A 16892-nucleotide genomic window follows, 5' to 3' on the forward strand; every position below is an offset into this window, starting at 1 on the left:
AGCACATTTCCACCTATTCTCCCTACCGGCAATATGTATTGTTATGATTGTAATATGAATTTACGAATTCTTCAGCAAAAATGGATAAAGTAATAAGAATAAAAGTTATGACTTCGTCTAGAAAAACAAATCAAGAAGTTGTTTTAAAATTGATGTTTTGAAGATGTAATGTGTCATAGTTTTCATTGTATTACACACAAGATACTTGTATAAGAGTTTCGGTTTAGCATACAATAAATCTTAAAATTAACTCGGAAAATTTATTTTTGAAAGATTAAAAAAAATGTGAAAAGAGTTTTTATGTTCGTTTTAATTGATTTAAGTTCTATGTAATAAATTAAAATGTTCTTTTGGAATAATCTATTATAAGCTTTGTTAGCCAATTGGGATAGAGAGTTGAAAAATGGGTTTCAAAAAGTAATAATCAATCGGTTAAATTTGTTTTTTGAAATAAATAAAAAGCTAAAATAATCATTTATCATATGACACTATAATAAAATCATTAACAATCAATTTTACTGACAAAAAATTATTAGTCACTATAGTGATCAATATAGATATCAATTTACAAAATAAAAAATTATTGGTTACTAAAAGAGTAATTATAATGAATAAAAAATCATAATCGATTTTTAAAATTTAGCTACCAAAAAAAATTTGTCACTAAATATTAGCTATCAAAATTTATCGTAACAAAGAAATTAATTTTTAAATTAGTCTCTAATTAATTAATAGCCAATTTAATAATCAATTATAATTTTTTATTCATAATTAAATGAAAATTATAAGCCTCTTCTAACCCTTCAATATATGATTTAGTTCAAATCTTCCCTATCTCCCTCCCCCGGTGCATGCGACATGAGATCTAGTTTTTTTTACCATTTGGTTTATTTATTTATGTATCTTACTTTTGCCTTTAGTTAATATGAACCCTAAGCTTATCCTAATTTTCCTAAATTGTGGACATGTGAACACTAGAGCATTGGTTTACGAATTGATTCAATTAATCAACTAAAATGGTTATATATATATATATATATATAAAATCAAAGTATCATTTAATTTAATTGATATATATCAGTTATCAAATCGAGATTCAATCAATTCTTAATTTGAATTTTAAAATTACAAATACAATTTGATATCACAACGAACAAAACCAAAATTAGATAAGTGAAAAACAAATTTAGAATAAAGAATACTCGATGTAAAACTCAATTTAACTTGTTTGATCTTAATTTTATGAATTAATCTTCAAAGATTATAGTTCTCCATCTTCGAATAGTAAGAAAATGCAAAGAAAAAAAAAGTGGAAAAGACAAAATCTAAAATGAAAGAGAAAGAGAGAAAAGCAAAAAAAAAAATTAAAACTCTTAAATTTAGCCAATGATTTTTGTCTCTTAACCTTTAGGATATTTAAATATTGTAGAGACTCTTAAAACTAAAGTAAACGTAGATTTAAAGAAGTTTTAAGTTAATAAATAAAAAATTTACTCCTCATAAGTTTCTTTACAAAATTTTAGCAAATATGTATGTAAAATATAGCATAGAACTCCAAATCCAAAAATTCATATATACATTTTGAAGCTATGGAATCTAGAATTTAATGCAACTTAAATCATTCAAAAATAATATCTACATAGACCAAAGCATCGAGTAAATGTCAAAGTTATAAATGTGTGTATATGTATTCTCCCAAACATTTTCAGTATTAAAGTTTTCACTTGTTAAAATTTCCAATCTTGACAAGAATGTATGTCTATTTTGTTAAATGTGTATGAAGTTTCTTTCACTATTATGAATTCCAAACTCCATTGGTACTCTTACAAAATACGTTGAAGAATGAATCCATTTGGCTAAAGTATGTCATCACTCATATCACCATCCGAGATACTAACAAAAATGAATGTGTTGTTACTTGAGTTACTTTATCTACTAAGACAATTATAGTAGAAGAAAAACTAACTCAAAAAAAAAAAAAAAACTAATAGAAAAATAAATTTAAATTTCTTTGTCTCAATAAATATAACCTAACCTTGACGATAGGGAAAACCAACTAATCGTATAGCTCAATGCAGGCATAGTGGCTTATAAGTATATCGCGGAATTCAATATTGAAATGACCTATTTATAATGTCATCTTTCATTCCCATAAAGTATTTTGCATTATTCAAAATTTTTTTATAATAAAAACAATCATACGTTTTTAGTCCCTAACTTTAAGTGAATTTTAGAATTAGTTCATTATGAAACTTTAAATCAATTTAGTCATTCATCTTTCGAAATACGTGAATTTAGTCATTTTAATCAAATTTTGTTAAATTTATCTGATATTTTAAGTGCATTTCATAATAGTATTTAACTTAACATTAAAGCGAAAAATATGTCAAACAGGATAAACAACTCGAATACAATCCTGAAATGCGTACGAAATATCAAATAAACCTAACAAAATTTGATTAAAATAACTAAATCCATATATTTCGAAAGATGAATGACTAAATTGGTCTAAAGTTTCGAAATGAATTAATTTCAAGATTTACTGAGAGTTAAGGAACCAAAAACATATTTAACCCTCTAAACAGTTATTATAAGAGACAAAACAACATTTGTTATACAACCAATATAAGTGTTATTATGTCTCTCATTAAATGAAAAGTTATAAAGCTTAATTAAATGAAAGTTGCAACAAACTCTTCCAAAACTGTGACTTAAACCACGATTTAAAACTTTCCAAAGGAGTCAAATTTATTTACCCAAGTTCCGATTTAAAAAGTTCCAAAGGAAAATCCAAACAATTGTCTCATATATCGTCCAAAGAACAAATCAAAGTTGGTATAGGAATGGTAACAGAAAGAGAAAACAAAAGCAAGATACAAAATTAGTAAACACAGAGGAGAAGCCAAAGCACCAAAAACAAAAGAGAGTAGAAAATCTTGTCATGCAATTGCAACCAGGTAGTGATTGGTTTACTCACTGTAGAGAATGGTGTGATGTGGTCCAATGAAAGCACAACCAATTGCGTGGGCCCTCAGAGGAAGGGAAGCCTTCACTCCGACCAACTGGGCCCAATGTGTTAAGCCCATAGTTGGTGGCTTTGGATCGATAGTGACATCCATTTCAAGAACAAGGGTGCTAGTGCTTCCAACAACAACCATCTAACACCATATCTTTTCCAATCTTCTGGATTGAGAAAGCTGCAAAATTCTGAAAAAAACTCCATATGTACAAGGATTCCACTCAAACATAACCTGATTTGTTTCCTCTTCAGAACTTCTCTTGTTCCAAAGTTTCCATCTCCATAGAAGAGAAGAAAGGAAAAGATCTTGGATTCGATCCCAAACTAACAATTTCAGAAAATCAAGGGAGAGAACGAAAGAAATTGTGAGTTCAACATTAATTAACAAAAACTAACCACAAAAATTTGCATATGCAAACTATGGACGTCAATAGGACAGATAGGATACGGGTAGTAACTTTCCCGTATTCTATCTATTAGATAAATATATGTTTCGTACTCGTACACATATCTCTGCTTGCGGATATCCAATATGTACCTGCAAATATTTATAAAAGAAAAATTTAATATTTAACAACATATTTTAACCATTAATTCAAATAAAAATACAATGTATAATATTCATAAATTTCAAACAAAGTCTAAATAAAACTCATTTAAATAGTGTTGAATGACAATTTACAAAAATAAATTTTTTTAAAACCAATTGATAAAAAATAAATCATTCAAAATCAATGTATTAATGTTTTAATCATGTTTTCTTAATTTTTTTAATTTAAATTATAATATAGCGGGTACAAGTACTCACATATATAAATGCTATGTTATTCATACTCATTCTATTAATATGTAGGTATAAAAAATATTTGTATATATTACTTACACCTATTCATTTATAATATTCGTTTCCTATCAGTTACGAATTTTATTTACGGATAGAAATATACAACTTTATTTGCCTAATAGAAACCTTGAAAATTGTTATGGAGAGAGAAAGAAAGAGAAAGTAAGTTGTGGAGAAGTAGCAAATGATGTAATGGGAGGGCCTTAGCCCCCTGTGTCCCATGTGCATGTGAACATGTTCCTATCCAATTTACCTCTTCACTCAACCCATCACAATCACTTGGCAACATTGTCACCCCAATTTTGTCTCAGTGCATGCTTCAATTTTGGCCCTATTATTCTATTAGTATCTCTATTTTTTTTTTCTGTTTTTCTGTAAAGAAAAAAAAAGCTTAGATGAATTAGATTCCAAAACCCAAAACTAACAAGGTTTTCCATTGTTAACAAATTTAAACTAACAGGAATAGTATCATGATCAACTCAAACTAACAAGATCCTCACATTGTTAACAAGACAATAATTTAATTCTTGAATGAAAGAAGAAACTATTTAGTCCCTATATACGAATAAAAATATAAATTTATCTCTTAATTTTACAAATGGTCGACATCGTATAATGAAAATATAATATTTTACACTCACAAATATGAATATAAATTTAAATAAAAATATATAATAAATTAAATGTGATTTAACCGCTTAAGTTTTACATTTATTTTACATTTTCGATAATAAATTAATTAATTAAAAACCAATGTAAAAAGTTAATTGTTTTAATAATGAAAACATTAATAATTAATGAAAATATTAATTTAAAAATTAATTATAATTTTTTATCATTAATATTATTAAAAAAAATTGTTTGTAGTGTAAAAGTTACAGACATTCTAAATTTTATTTTATTTTTATGAAAAAATTGTATACCTTCTTGCATACACCCAAGACACTTATTACCTTGTGAGAACAAACACTGACATCAATTCTCTTTACCTTAAAGAGTACTTTTTTATTTTATTTTTCTTCTTTATATATTACTTTGGTGTGTTCACACCAACTTAATGTCAAAATGGTATTAAACATTCCAATTTAATAATAAGATGGTTCTATGAAATTTAACAGTGTCACATTTTTACATATTTAAGGAGTAAATAATCTTTTTAAAATACTAAATTATATTAGTTTGCACTTCTAGGTTATATTATTAAAATTGGACCAATCATTGAAATGTCTTATAGATTAATCGTGATCCAACCAGTATCAATAAAAATTAAATAATATTAAAATACATATAAAATAAATATGTTGTATACTTAAATTAAAATTTCAATTATCAATATTATTATCATTGTTTTTTATCGAATAAAAGACAACAAATATTTTAGATTTATCTTTTCAGAAAAACGAAACACATTTTTATAACTCAAACATGATTCACAGAGGGAACAATAAGACCATGAATACAATGGTGATTACTAACGTATGTTTTTTATTTTGTTTATCGGTTAACTATTAGTATTTTGTTAGTGAAGAAAGTTGAATCCAAACCTCTCTTATCCTCTTCTTTTCAAATTTTTTGTACTAATTTTATAATTTTATAACTCTTAAATGTTAGTAAAGAAATTTGAACCCACATTTTTTTCGATCTTTCTTCCAACTTTACCACTAAATCATCTTATAACTCATTATTACTAAGGTATGATGGTGCTTCTTAGGTTTGGTAAATGTCTTTGAAAAAGGAAACCCTTTTAAATTCTTCTACCAATTATAGTTCGTTAAATTTTGATGAAGGGTAACTGTTTTATGTAATACTTACATAATTTTTTTAATAGAGTCATTCAGATATTAATAGTCAAATTTTTGTGAAGATTAATCGTTCTATGTAGTATTTACATATTTTTTTTCTAATAGTATCATTTAGACATCAATAATTAGTAGATAAATGTTAAACATATATCATAAAAATTGCAAAATAATATGAATTGCAGCAATAAAATAATATAAAACATGATATATGGAAGACAATGAACTTGTTGAAGTTGATGCTAAAAAATTGTTGGAACACTTATTTCTAGTGTCCATGTGTGCGATAATAGAAACAATTTGTTTAGGACTTTATTTCCTAAAAATCATCAATGCATGGCTTAAGCTCTATTAATCCATAATAATCCATAAGTTCATTTCTTTCATTCTTTTCATTTGTTCTTCATTTTTGTAAAATTATATTTGTTTCTTTATGGTCGTGTTTCATTTCATGTATTGTTTCATGTACATGATCTTAGAAGTAAGCGTTCAAACTTGTATGATCTTATGCATTATTACACTTGTGATATATTAAGCTTTTAATATTCTATTTTCTTTCTTGTGTTCTTGTGTTCATATTTTTTTATGTTTTGTTCTTATTCTACTCTTAAATATGGGTTCGTAAAGTAATTGATGTGAAGGTTGTTGCTCATATAAGATTTGTTGTTCGTATAAACTATGTTGTGGTTGTAGACTTTTAGTTAATATAATGATGATGTTGAAGAGAGTAAAGATTGTAATTAGAACAATGAAGTTGAAAAATAGCATACAACCTAATAAAATAAGTGGTTGAATTGTATTTGACTCATATGTCAAAAATAGAGTCAATGTCTTCATTGTTCAACAACCTTATTGTTCAATAACCTTGTGAAAGTGTAATGCCATACTTTTAGGTTAAGTTTTATTGGATAACAAAATATTGTGATGGCCACTCTTTCTATTTTACAATTACAAGGTCATTCTCGAATTAATACGATGATGTAACTTGATTTTAGAGTCTCTAAGTTAGGATACAAAATATTTAAGAATCCTTAGTAATGGGATAGTATTAGTAAGGATTTACACATAACAAAAATGGATGATATACTCACGGACTTAAACTACAAAAAATAATTAATTATGATATCCATAGTCCAATTATCTCCTTTATTATCTATTTCCTTTTAACTTTATTTATGTTAGATACATATTTCAATTATTAACAATATATTTCAGTTTTTCTTCTATAATAAATAATAAATTAACAAATTAACTTCTTTTAATAATAATAAAAATCATATTATCAATACTAATTTATACAAATGCTTTTATAACAAAAATAAGTCTACTTTAATACTTTAGATGAATAGTTAATAATAATTACTATTACCCGTAAGGTTTTTGTATTACTTTTTATACATATATATAAAAAAAAAACTTCATTGATACTGTTAATAAGTTTAATACAAATGAATTTTAGTAACAACATTTCATAGTAATTTGTTTTAAAATAGAGATTAGGAATTACTACATTAAAGTTTAAATCTAATAATTTTTAGTCAATTAAAATTAAATAGTAATAATAATTACTAATATTAAAAATTTAACTTTTTCTAAAGTTATAAATTTATTTCCAATCTGTTTTCTCAAGTTTACACACAGAATTGGCATTTTGTTAGGATTGTGCTTTATTTAAGTCAACTAAGACTCATCCAACCTAATTAGATTATATTAAATTTTCCACTTATGATTTTAGGTTATATTAAATTTTCCATTCATGGTTGAATTTGATTAAACTTAACTCATATTTATACGACTTAAATTAACTTATTCTTATACTTACAACTCAACCTCATAACTTTTTTTTTAATAAATTGAGTAATGATTTTGCCTCAATCATACCCAACCTAACTACAAACCCTCTAATTTTTCTACTCCTACAATTTAAACCTAAAATATATTAATAAAATTATAGTTAGGGAGGAGTTTATGATGTGAGATGAAAATGAGCAAAATTTTGTGTGCAGGATAATAGTATTCAGAAGTTGTAACATATTTTGTTCAGGTAAAGGTACAACAAATGTTTGCTTACCTGGGGCAGTATCACCTGCAGGACCCACTCACCTGCACCCGCCACACCCACGGTTTCTCCACCCTTCTGATCTCAATTTCTGATTTAATCAAATAATCTTTTTAATCTCCTTCATTATCACTGCCACATTCCATCACATTCACCATGTCTTGTCACCCATGCCATCCTACACCACTTAGACCCCTCATCACTCCCGCCACGTGGAGTCATCATCCTCGATGTGACCTCTCCCTACCATCCATACCCCATGCTCTTCATATTCCTTTTCCAACATCCCATCATCATATATCATCCTCTTCCTCTTCTTCATCATCATCATCATCACATAGCCTTAAATCAGGCCATGATTATCGTCATTATCAACATGCATCGTGACGTGGCACATTATACACAAAGTGTTATCATGCGTCGTTATAAGCCATTAATAGTGCGGATGAAATACCATCCCAAACACGCCAAAACAACTTTTCAATCCTAACAAACATCAATACTTACACCACCAATCCCCATTATATATATATATATTTAAACACCATTCCTATGTTTATCCATCCCCTGTTCATACATCATACATCAAAATACACAGAACAAAAGAAAACTAACATGGTCTTTGTTAGTTGCACATGCACATGACTCTCATAATCACCCCTCCAAAACCAAGTAAAACCAAAATTTACATATGCTAATTAATTCTAACATCCTTGCACATTTTTTTTTCATTCTCTTTCACAAAAAAAAAAAAAACAAATTTCTTGAGCTCTCTCAAGGAAGGTGAAAGAGAGAGGGATTATCTTGATCAGACCAATGACTGTGGGTCCAGTACGGTTGATCAACGGTGTTAGGAAGATCGAACAAACCTTGATCCGCACCGGGTTGCCAATCCAACGATCCAAACCCTCCATGATGATGACCACCACTCTTCTGCGGCAACGAGGAAAACTCCAGCGGCGCCGTCAGATCGAGAAACGACGCCGTACCGAACTCCTGATGATTCTGCTGTTGCTCTCCACCTGCTGCTCCTTGCACCTGATCATTATTATTCCCCTGCGGATGAGTAACACCGAACCGAAACGGCGTCGCATCGAGGATGTTGCTGTTGCCGTTGCTGTTGTTATTACTGCAATTCCCAAACCCAAACCCCAATGCTTCGTTATTTGAAGCAATGAGGCTAGAGAAGTTTCCTATCTCAGAGAAAACGGCACCGCCATCCAAAGAGGGGTTACTAGCGTTAAACAACTTCGACTCGCGAACGTTGTCCAGGAACAAAGCGTTGCTGGACAACGTGTTTGATGTCGGCGCCGACATCGCCTCCGTGACGGTGAGCGTGGAGCTTTCGCTGCTAGAGTGGGAGTTCGAGTTGCGCTCCGGCTCCGCAGCCGACGGCGTGGTGGACGCGGTTGCCGGAGCGATCTGCGAGGAAGAGGAAGGATTGTTGTTGTTGTTGGTGGTGGTGGCGGTAGTAGTTTTGGGTTTGTTGGAGCGTTTGGACTTGCGGCAGCCACCGCCGACGGGGACATTGCGAAGGACGCCGCCTTTGGTCCAGTAGCGGCGGCAGTTCTTGCAGAAATGGCGTGGCTGGGAGAGGTTGTAGTTGTTGTAGTAACAGAACTTGGTGTTGAGGGAGTCACAGCGAGGGCACTTGAGCGGCTGGTGGTGGTGGTGGTGGTGCTGTCTGAGCCTGCGGTCGCCGCCGCAGATGGAATGTATATCCTGCATTTCCGGCCAGAAATGGAAGGTGAAATTTTGGAAATAGTTGTTTGCGGTGTGGTGGAGAAGGAAAGAAAGAAAAGAGAGATTGTTTTGTTTGTGTGAGAGTGTACTATGTTTTGGGAGAAGGTGTGTCAGTTTGTGAAGAAGGTATGGGGAATAGTGTGAAAGAGAAGAAGAGAAAGAAAGAGTGTTTGGACTGACAAATATCCCTGCAGAGCACTGCACTGCTCGTCTCGTATCGCTATCTTCCATTTTTCTAATATTTTTCAGGGCAATTGACCCAAACGACCTTCGCCACAGGTGGGTAGGCCACCACACACGATACCAAAATACTAAACTCTCTCTCCTATAACAAAAATCTTCACGAAAATATTTATGTTCATATTGTCAAAAATTGTCAAAAATTGGGAATGTTCACATATTAATTTAATTGGTATAAAATAATATTACAAAATCATTTAAAGAATAAATAAATAAACTATATTTAAGTATAACGGAGATTCAGATTGAAAAAATTTAAAAATTTAAAGAGATTTTAAATTATTCGATCAACATTTACTATTAATCAACTTTGAAACTCAAAAATTAGTTTATAATGTTAAATTAGATACAAGTTTATTTCTTCATTATTCTCATTAAAGATGAACGTTGGTATTGAAAAAGGTTTTTTTTTTTTTAATCTTATTGATCATAATATAAGATTCAATTTTCTTCTAGATCTCTCTTATACATTGTAGTCTTAAGTGACAAGTTTTTTCTTTTCTTTTCAATATTTTTGTATTTTTCTTTCTTTAGTCTCTTCAACTTAATTTTGTGTTTCCTCAACTTTTCAAACAAAGATGCCATGTTCATGGAGGTAATGTCCTTTGATATCTTAAGTTGTCAATTATTGATCAAGGACTTCAAAATCTTGATGTTTATATCTTTTTATGTCAACCTTGTTTTTATTACCACCAAGATGAATCACTATATGAGTGAATATTTTTTATGTTTTTTCTTTGAAAAATTTTAAATATTGTATGGAAATGTTCTTCATAACTCTCTTAACATTTTTTGTGTCCTTATAAATTATCTTTAAAACATGTTGCATCTCTCTGACATTCTTACATATTAACACTCTTTAGAAGTTTTATTAAAAGTCAGGCCAAGTATATGTTATTTGTTATAACATCATATTGAGTTTGTATATATTTTTTTTCTATTCTCCTAGCGGATAAATCTTTTGTAACATGCCTATTTTCAATTATTTAAAGAGGTCTAAAAAATGTATTTAACAATAATATTTGATACTCTTTTGTCAACTAAATTAATTAAGATTTTCATGCCGACTTTTTGTAAGAATAATGATTTTCATGCCGACTTTTTTTAAGGATATTTTTCTCTAAAAAATATAAAGATGATCCATTAATAGATTCAACTGCACCTAAAGTTTGATTTTGACTAACAATTCTAAGATGTTTTTCTTTTTGAAAGATTGTTAAAACAAACTTTAAAGTCACTTGATTCAAGAATTAAGATTCTCACGAGAGTACAGAAACAAGGGACATTAGAGTGTAGGAGAAGTAACATCAAAATATTACATGCCAGATTTTTAGAATGATTCAACATCAAATATCGATTAACTAAACTTTAGAGTGATTCTTTCTACTATCTTAAAATACCTAAATTATAATCATATTGCACATGTGAAACATGAATCACACTTAAGATAATGCACTTAAAATCTTTTAAGCATTCTTTCAAAGAATTACAAACAATTGCATGTACATTTTGCAACCAATCAATAAAATGTACCACATTATGAAAGTTATCACCTAAGTTGATTCTAATGAATCACACAGATTAAAGGAAACAATCTTGATTTTGATCTATCGACAAGAAAAATATTTTCAAACATTAGATATTCTTGGAGAGGTTCATATATGTTTGTAAATGATATATTTTGAAAAAATATTAATATTCTAAAATAATCCCAAATGTACTTTTCTAAAAAATATTTCAATTATAACTTAATTAATCATATAAAAAGTTAACTAACCGTTTTATTTGAAGTTATTTCTGAAAACAACCAAAAATATAAATATAAGAGTAATAAATTATTCAGAAATATAATTGATTATCAATGTCATGCAAATCTATTTAAAATATTTTATTTTAATCGAAAAAATCATTATTTATCTTAAAATAATCAATTAAATTGTTTATAGAATTTTTTAAAAATACTTTTTCACTTCTTAAATATTTTATTTATTCATATATTACTTATGCTACTTAAACTAAGATAAGATGTTCCTCTACATTCATTTGTTAACATATATTTATAATATACAATAGATCAATTATCTTAATCATCAGACAATATTTAAGAATATTTGAATCACTTGATAAAAAAAATATTTTGAATTTAATTAATTTTTTGATATAAATAAATCTTACCATGTAGGTCAAATGGTGTATATTGTTTTATAAACGAAAAAGAAAATTGCATAAGATGATTTAAAAAAAATGTATTATATTGAGAATGAATCCTTTTATTATGTAGTATATATTCAACTTGTATGTACAAGTAAACCGGTTATATTTATTTAAAACCAACTCGATTAAAATTTATTTTACTTTCTAGATTTCTGAAGTTTTAATTGGTCATACATTCTACTAAATTTAATACACTATGATCAATTTAGATTTGAGAAGTTATAAACTACAAAATATTTTAATAAATTTAAATACGTTGGAGATTGTATTTAAGAAAAAAAAAATCAATAATAATTTTTTATTTAAATATTTATGTTTATCTGAACAGTAAAATTATTTATTTTAATATTTAAGTTTTTCTTTTATACATTTGTTTTAGCATGGAAACAAAATGTGCAGTTGGTGAGTTGAAGAGGGAATGAAAGCAGGTGGAGAGAGGTGAACCTCATGAAATCCGTTGTCGAGTTGTCGGCCACGCTCCTCAACACACAATATTAAAATGTTTTTATTTTATTTTTGTTGTTGTTTTATCCTGATTATAAATAATTAGAAAAATTATGCATATAAAAAATAATATCAGAAATAATAAAAATAAGAAGATTCTTTGTATGCCTAAAATGTAGGATTTAATAGGGATTTTTGTAGGTGTTCAAACGTATTCACGTTTCTATTTTTGAGATATTAAAAAAGAAATAAAAGATTATTTGACATTTTTTAAATCTTAATAAAAATTAATTTTTATATTAAAAAAAGTAAATAATTATCAGAAATAATGTCAAATTAAAAAAATAATAATGTTAAAATACTAATATTCATTAAAAGATCACAAAGGATGTAATTGACCATGGACTTCAATAAATATACATTATTAAAATATCTATTATTCAGTATTAATCAATACTTATAAGTATTTTAATTCGATTTTGATGATCAATCAATTTATCGTAATAATAAATTGTTATTACTGTAAAGTTAATATATACTATGAAATATTAAAGAATAGATAATTTGAAGAAAACATTTTACAATAATTAAAAAAATTAATTATGAAAAATATTGTTATGACATTTATACGTAATATCATCTACATTAGAAACATATAATTCAATACAATAACATTACATTCCTAGCATATAATTGTTTTGACGAGTTATTTTTACTTAAGTAATTTTTCAACATAAACAAAATAACACCTATTTAACAAGTTTGTTTTTAATATGAAGGAACTCATATTTAATGATCTATATTAAAATATTATTTTATTAATAAAAAAAGTTACATATTATTCAAGGTACTTTTAAATTAATTAAAATATTATTTTGTTAATATATTCTTCGGTTAACGGTGTGTTTTACACGGTTGTTTCCATAAGATAAGAATTTAATTTTGTGCAATTTAAGTCTATGTTAGATAGCATATACTTTTTCTGGACAAATGAGTTTGCATTTTCTATTAATTTCATAAATAGTATATAAAAATATTTATTTATTTTTAAAAAATAAAATAAACGGGCATTAATATTTCGTTTAATGCTTCATTTATTAACAAAATAATAATAATATATAGTCCACTAAAATTTGTTTTAAAGCTTTTTTATCACCTTGTTCAAGCTCTAAAAATTCAAGAATTGATCAAATTTCTATGGCCTCACTTGATAACACATTTCTTATCACCTTCCTTCATCAAAAATATATTTTCTTTTATTAACAACATCATATAAATTAATTGAACTATTTTATTGAAGATAACACTAATTATTTTTTGTTGATTTATATACATCAACTCTTAACATCAATGATTTAAAAACTGAGTAATTACTATTGAAAAATTCAAATTTTATAGTTTTATTAAATTAAAAATACTATATTAACTTTTATATGTAATGTAATTATGTAAAACAAGTTTTCATTTAAAATTTTTAGTTTTTGTGATAACATCTCAATCTAAAGTATATGTGATATGTGGTGCAGAAGCTGCCACGTGGAAGGTTTTCAAAATGTCTAATTTTATTTTATTTTTAAAAATGGGAACAGCACAGCTAAATAATGTACGACTCCGTAACTGCTCCTCTTGTCCGTTTCTTCTACCAATTTTTCTATACCAATCTTCTCCGTACATAACATTTACCTATACTATTATAAAATTATTTTATAGTGGTAGTTGAACTTTTTTCTGAAAAAAAAAAAACTCCTTGATTTTTTTTACCCAATTAAACTTATCTTCTTCGTCATTTGATTAGAATTTGTTGTTTTTTAAGGCTCAAATAATTATTTAATAACACACTTTATTATAAAAGTTTATGATTTAATTTTTAGAAAATTAAATATTGAAGATATTTAGTGATTTTCTTTCCTCTACGTACTTGTCGAAATTTGATTTTCAGAACACCATATTCTGAACTGATATAACTTTGTTTTTTAAGTAAAGGGAAGAAAATTTATAAATTTTGAAATAAAGAGTAATTATTTATGTTTAATAGCGGATAAATGAAATTTATGTTTAATAGTGGAAGATTCAAATTTATATTTTGAAAAATAGTGCAAATGTATAACAAAGTTATAATAATTTCGTCATTAATTAAAAGTGACAATATGCATAAGGACTTAAGTAAAACTAAATAAAAAAAAACTAATAAAATAAATTTTAATTTTAATTAAAATTTTGTGCATAAGTAAATGGTTTATTAATGTTTTTTTAGTGACAATAATGTATTAGAAAGATATACGTGATTATTAATGACAAGTTGAGTTTTAATGGTTTGAATTGTTGAAACAATGATGTTTTGACGCTTGACAATAGGAAAGTCGATTTTAGCAATCTTATTCCTTAATGTATATTTTAGTCTTAATTCTGAATGGTATAGATTATTGTTGGATCAGGTGGAGTTGTGAACCTTCATGTGTTAACTAATTTGTTTATGAAACTGACTAATTTGTTGATGAAAGATCTCGGAGGATATATGTAAGCAAACACTTTAAATTTATTATAAGAAAACTTTAATTTTTATCTTATTTAACTAATTTCTCATTATTTTATTTAATATAGGAACAATTTGAGAATAGACTTGCACAGGTCAAATCTGAACAAGGCTCATGTGCTGATGGATCATAAGATATCATTGATGATCCTATTGCAGATGATACGATTAGGACAAAGTGTTGGGTTGAGGTTGTCGGGTGTAAGAATAAAGGAAGAATATATGGGACAGGACAACTTGCAGGTGGAAGCAGTGGCATGAAGCCCCAATCTACTACATCCACTTCCAGTGCTGAAGAAGTTACCTTTGTCAAACAACGACCGCAAGAAACTGATGAAAAACTAAAATCAACTAATCAACGATTGTAAGAAAATGATCAGGCTTATGCAGAATTGAAAGGTCAATTTCAGTCGTTAAAGAACATACTCCTCACACTTCTGCCTTCTGACCAACAAGTCCTTCGATAAGCTGTATCCAACCTAACATAACCTACACCTGCTCAGCCTACAACAATCCAACCAAGCACTAAGCAGCCCGACCAAGTGCACCCCAACCAAGTGCAACCCAACCCAATTCCAGACCATGAAGACCCTGCTGATTCTGATGAATATATTACTCATTTTGTCTCACATGACCTATTGTAATCCCTTCATCTTACAAACAAAACATTTATGTTTTAAACTTTGTTGTTTCAAGAGCACTTGAGCAAAAGCATGCAGGACCTGATGTATTTTCTAAAAAGAATTGAAATATGCGTGTGAGTTTTATTTATTATAGGTTCAATTAGATTCATTTTGTAATATTGTCCATATTTATAACTTCCCTTATACATGTATAATGAATAATGTTAGGTATTCATATTAGAGTGGAATATAATTTTTTTTACTAAGTATTAAATAATTTTGGTATAACTCTATTTATTGAAAATAATGTTACTAACTTTTTTTGGTGAACAAAATTCATATTAAGTGTTAGTGAAAAACCAACACGACAAATGCACGAGTCACACATAAAGTAATAAGTATTGTATCGTTCTCTCCTAAAGAACTTGTGCACGCATGATAACTCTCGCAATTCACAACTCTATTAGACACAAAGTTCACAAAAACACTAAAAAACTCTTTTTTTGTAGTTTTATCAAACACTTGGCGTGCAAAAAGAAAATTAACATAGAGTATTTACAATTTTTCAAGATTAGATTTCATTCACTTCATTCTCATGAATTCACAAACATCTCAGTTCCATATTCAAGTCAAAATCAACTCACAAGATTACTCAAATCCTATTCCAAGTGACTTTGAGCTTATAATAACTTATCAAGTTCCAATTCCTTGAATCCTCAACAAGTGAAATCATGCATTAGGTTCAAGAGTCTTTAGATTACTAATGAATCATGTTCTATCCCTAGATACAAGCTCCACTAGGTATTCAATTTCAGTTCTAGGTTCAAAAGACATTTTCCAACAACTCAAGAAACACAAACAAGCCATGGGTGATCAAACCACAACAAGCATTAAGCGCATAATTCAAACACTAACTTGAATTGGAAAAACATATAAATTAAATACATAATTTTACACAATAATTCAATGTTTTACATATAATCTCAAAAAATAGAAATTGTTCTCCATGGTGGAGAATCTAGGGTTTTACAAAATTGAAGAAATTGGAACCATAAAGTAGAAGCAATCCCTCTCCCAAGATTCTTGAATATTGCTCCATGCTCCAATTGCACCTCCCATTCGCATCTCCGCCTCCAATTTCGTAGCCCATCATCCTCTCCAACCTAAAAGGGGTAAAACCTCTATGGATGAAAAAGAAGACTCAAGAAGGAGAAAGGAGAGTTTCCCAACACCCTTAGCAGCCTCCAAGAGCCTCTCTCAAGCATCCGAGGTGTTTCTATTCGTGAAAAATGAGGAATCCCCTAAAACTTTCGTAGAAACATGATTAAATAACCATATTCGCGTATTGGAATCGATATTCTCGCCCAGTGGCTT

The 16892-nt window shown here is 28.1% G+C and overlaps 1 protein-coding gene across 1 annotated transcript; it reads right to left on the bottom strand.

Annotated features, from left to right (window-relative positions):
• Window positions 1–8224: 8224 nt before the first annotated feature.
• LOC114196340 (dof zinc finger protein DOF5.4-like) lies at window positions 8225–9761 on the bottom strand. Its single transcript, XM_028086952.2, has one exon. The coding sequence runs from the start codon at window positions 9693–9695 to the stop codon at window positions 8496–8498; it is 1200 nt and encodes a 399-aa protein (XP_027942753.1). The 5' UTR covers window positions 9696–9761; the 3' UTR covers window positions 8225–8495.
• Window positions 9762–16892: the final 7131 nt, after the last annotated feature.

This window comes from Vigna unguiculata, chromosome 9, assembly GCF_037176805.1.
Source record: "Vigna unguiculata cultivar grain cowpea cultivar isolate G323 ecotype 2 chromosome 9, ASM3717680v1, whole genome shotgun sequence".
NCBI lineage: Eukaryota > Viridiplantae > Streptophyta > Magnoliopsida > Fabales > Fabaceae > Vigna > Vigna unguiculata.

Excerpts from the sequence above, each read along its gene's own strand:
- LOC114196340 (XM_028086952.2), bottom strand. The coding sequence starts at position 9,695 with ATGGAAGATAGCGATACGAGACGAGCAGTGCAGTGCTCTGCAGGGATA.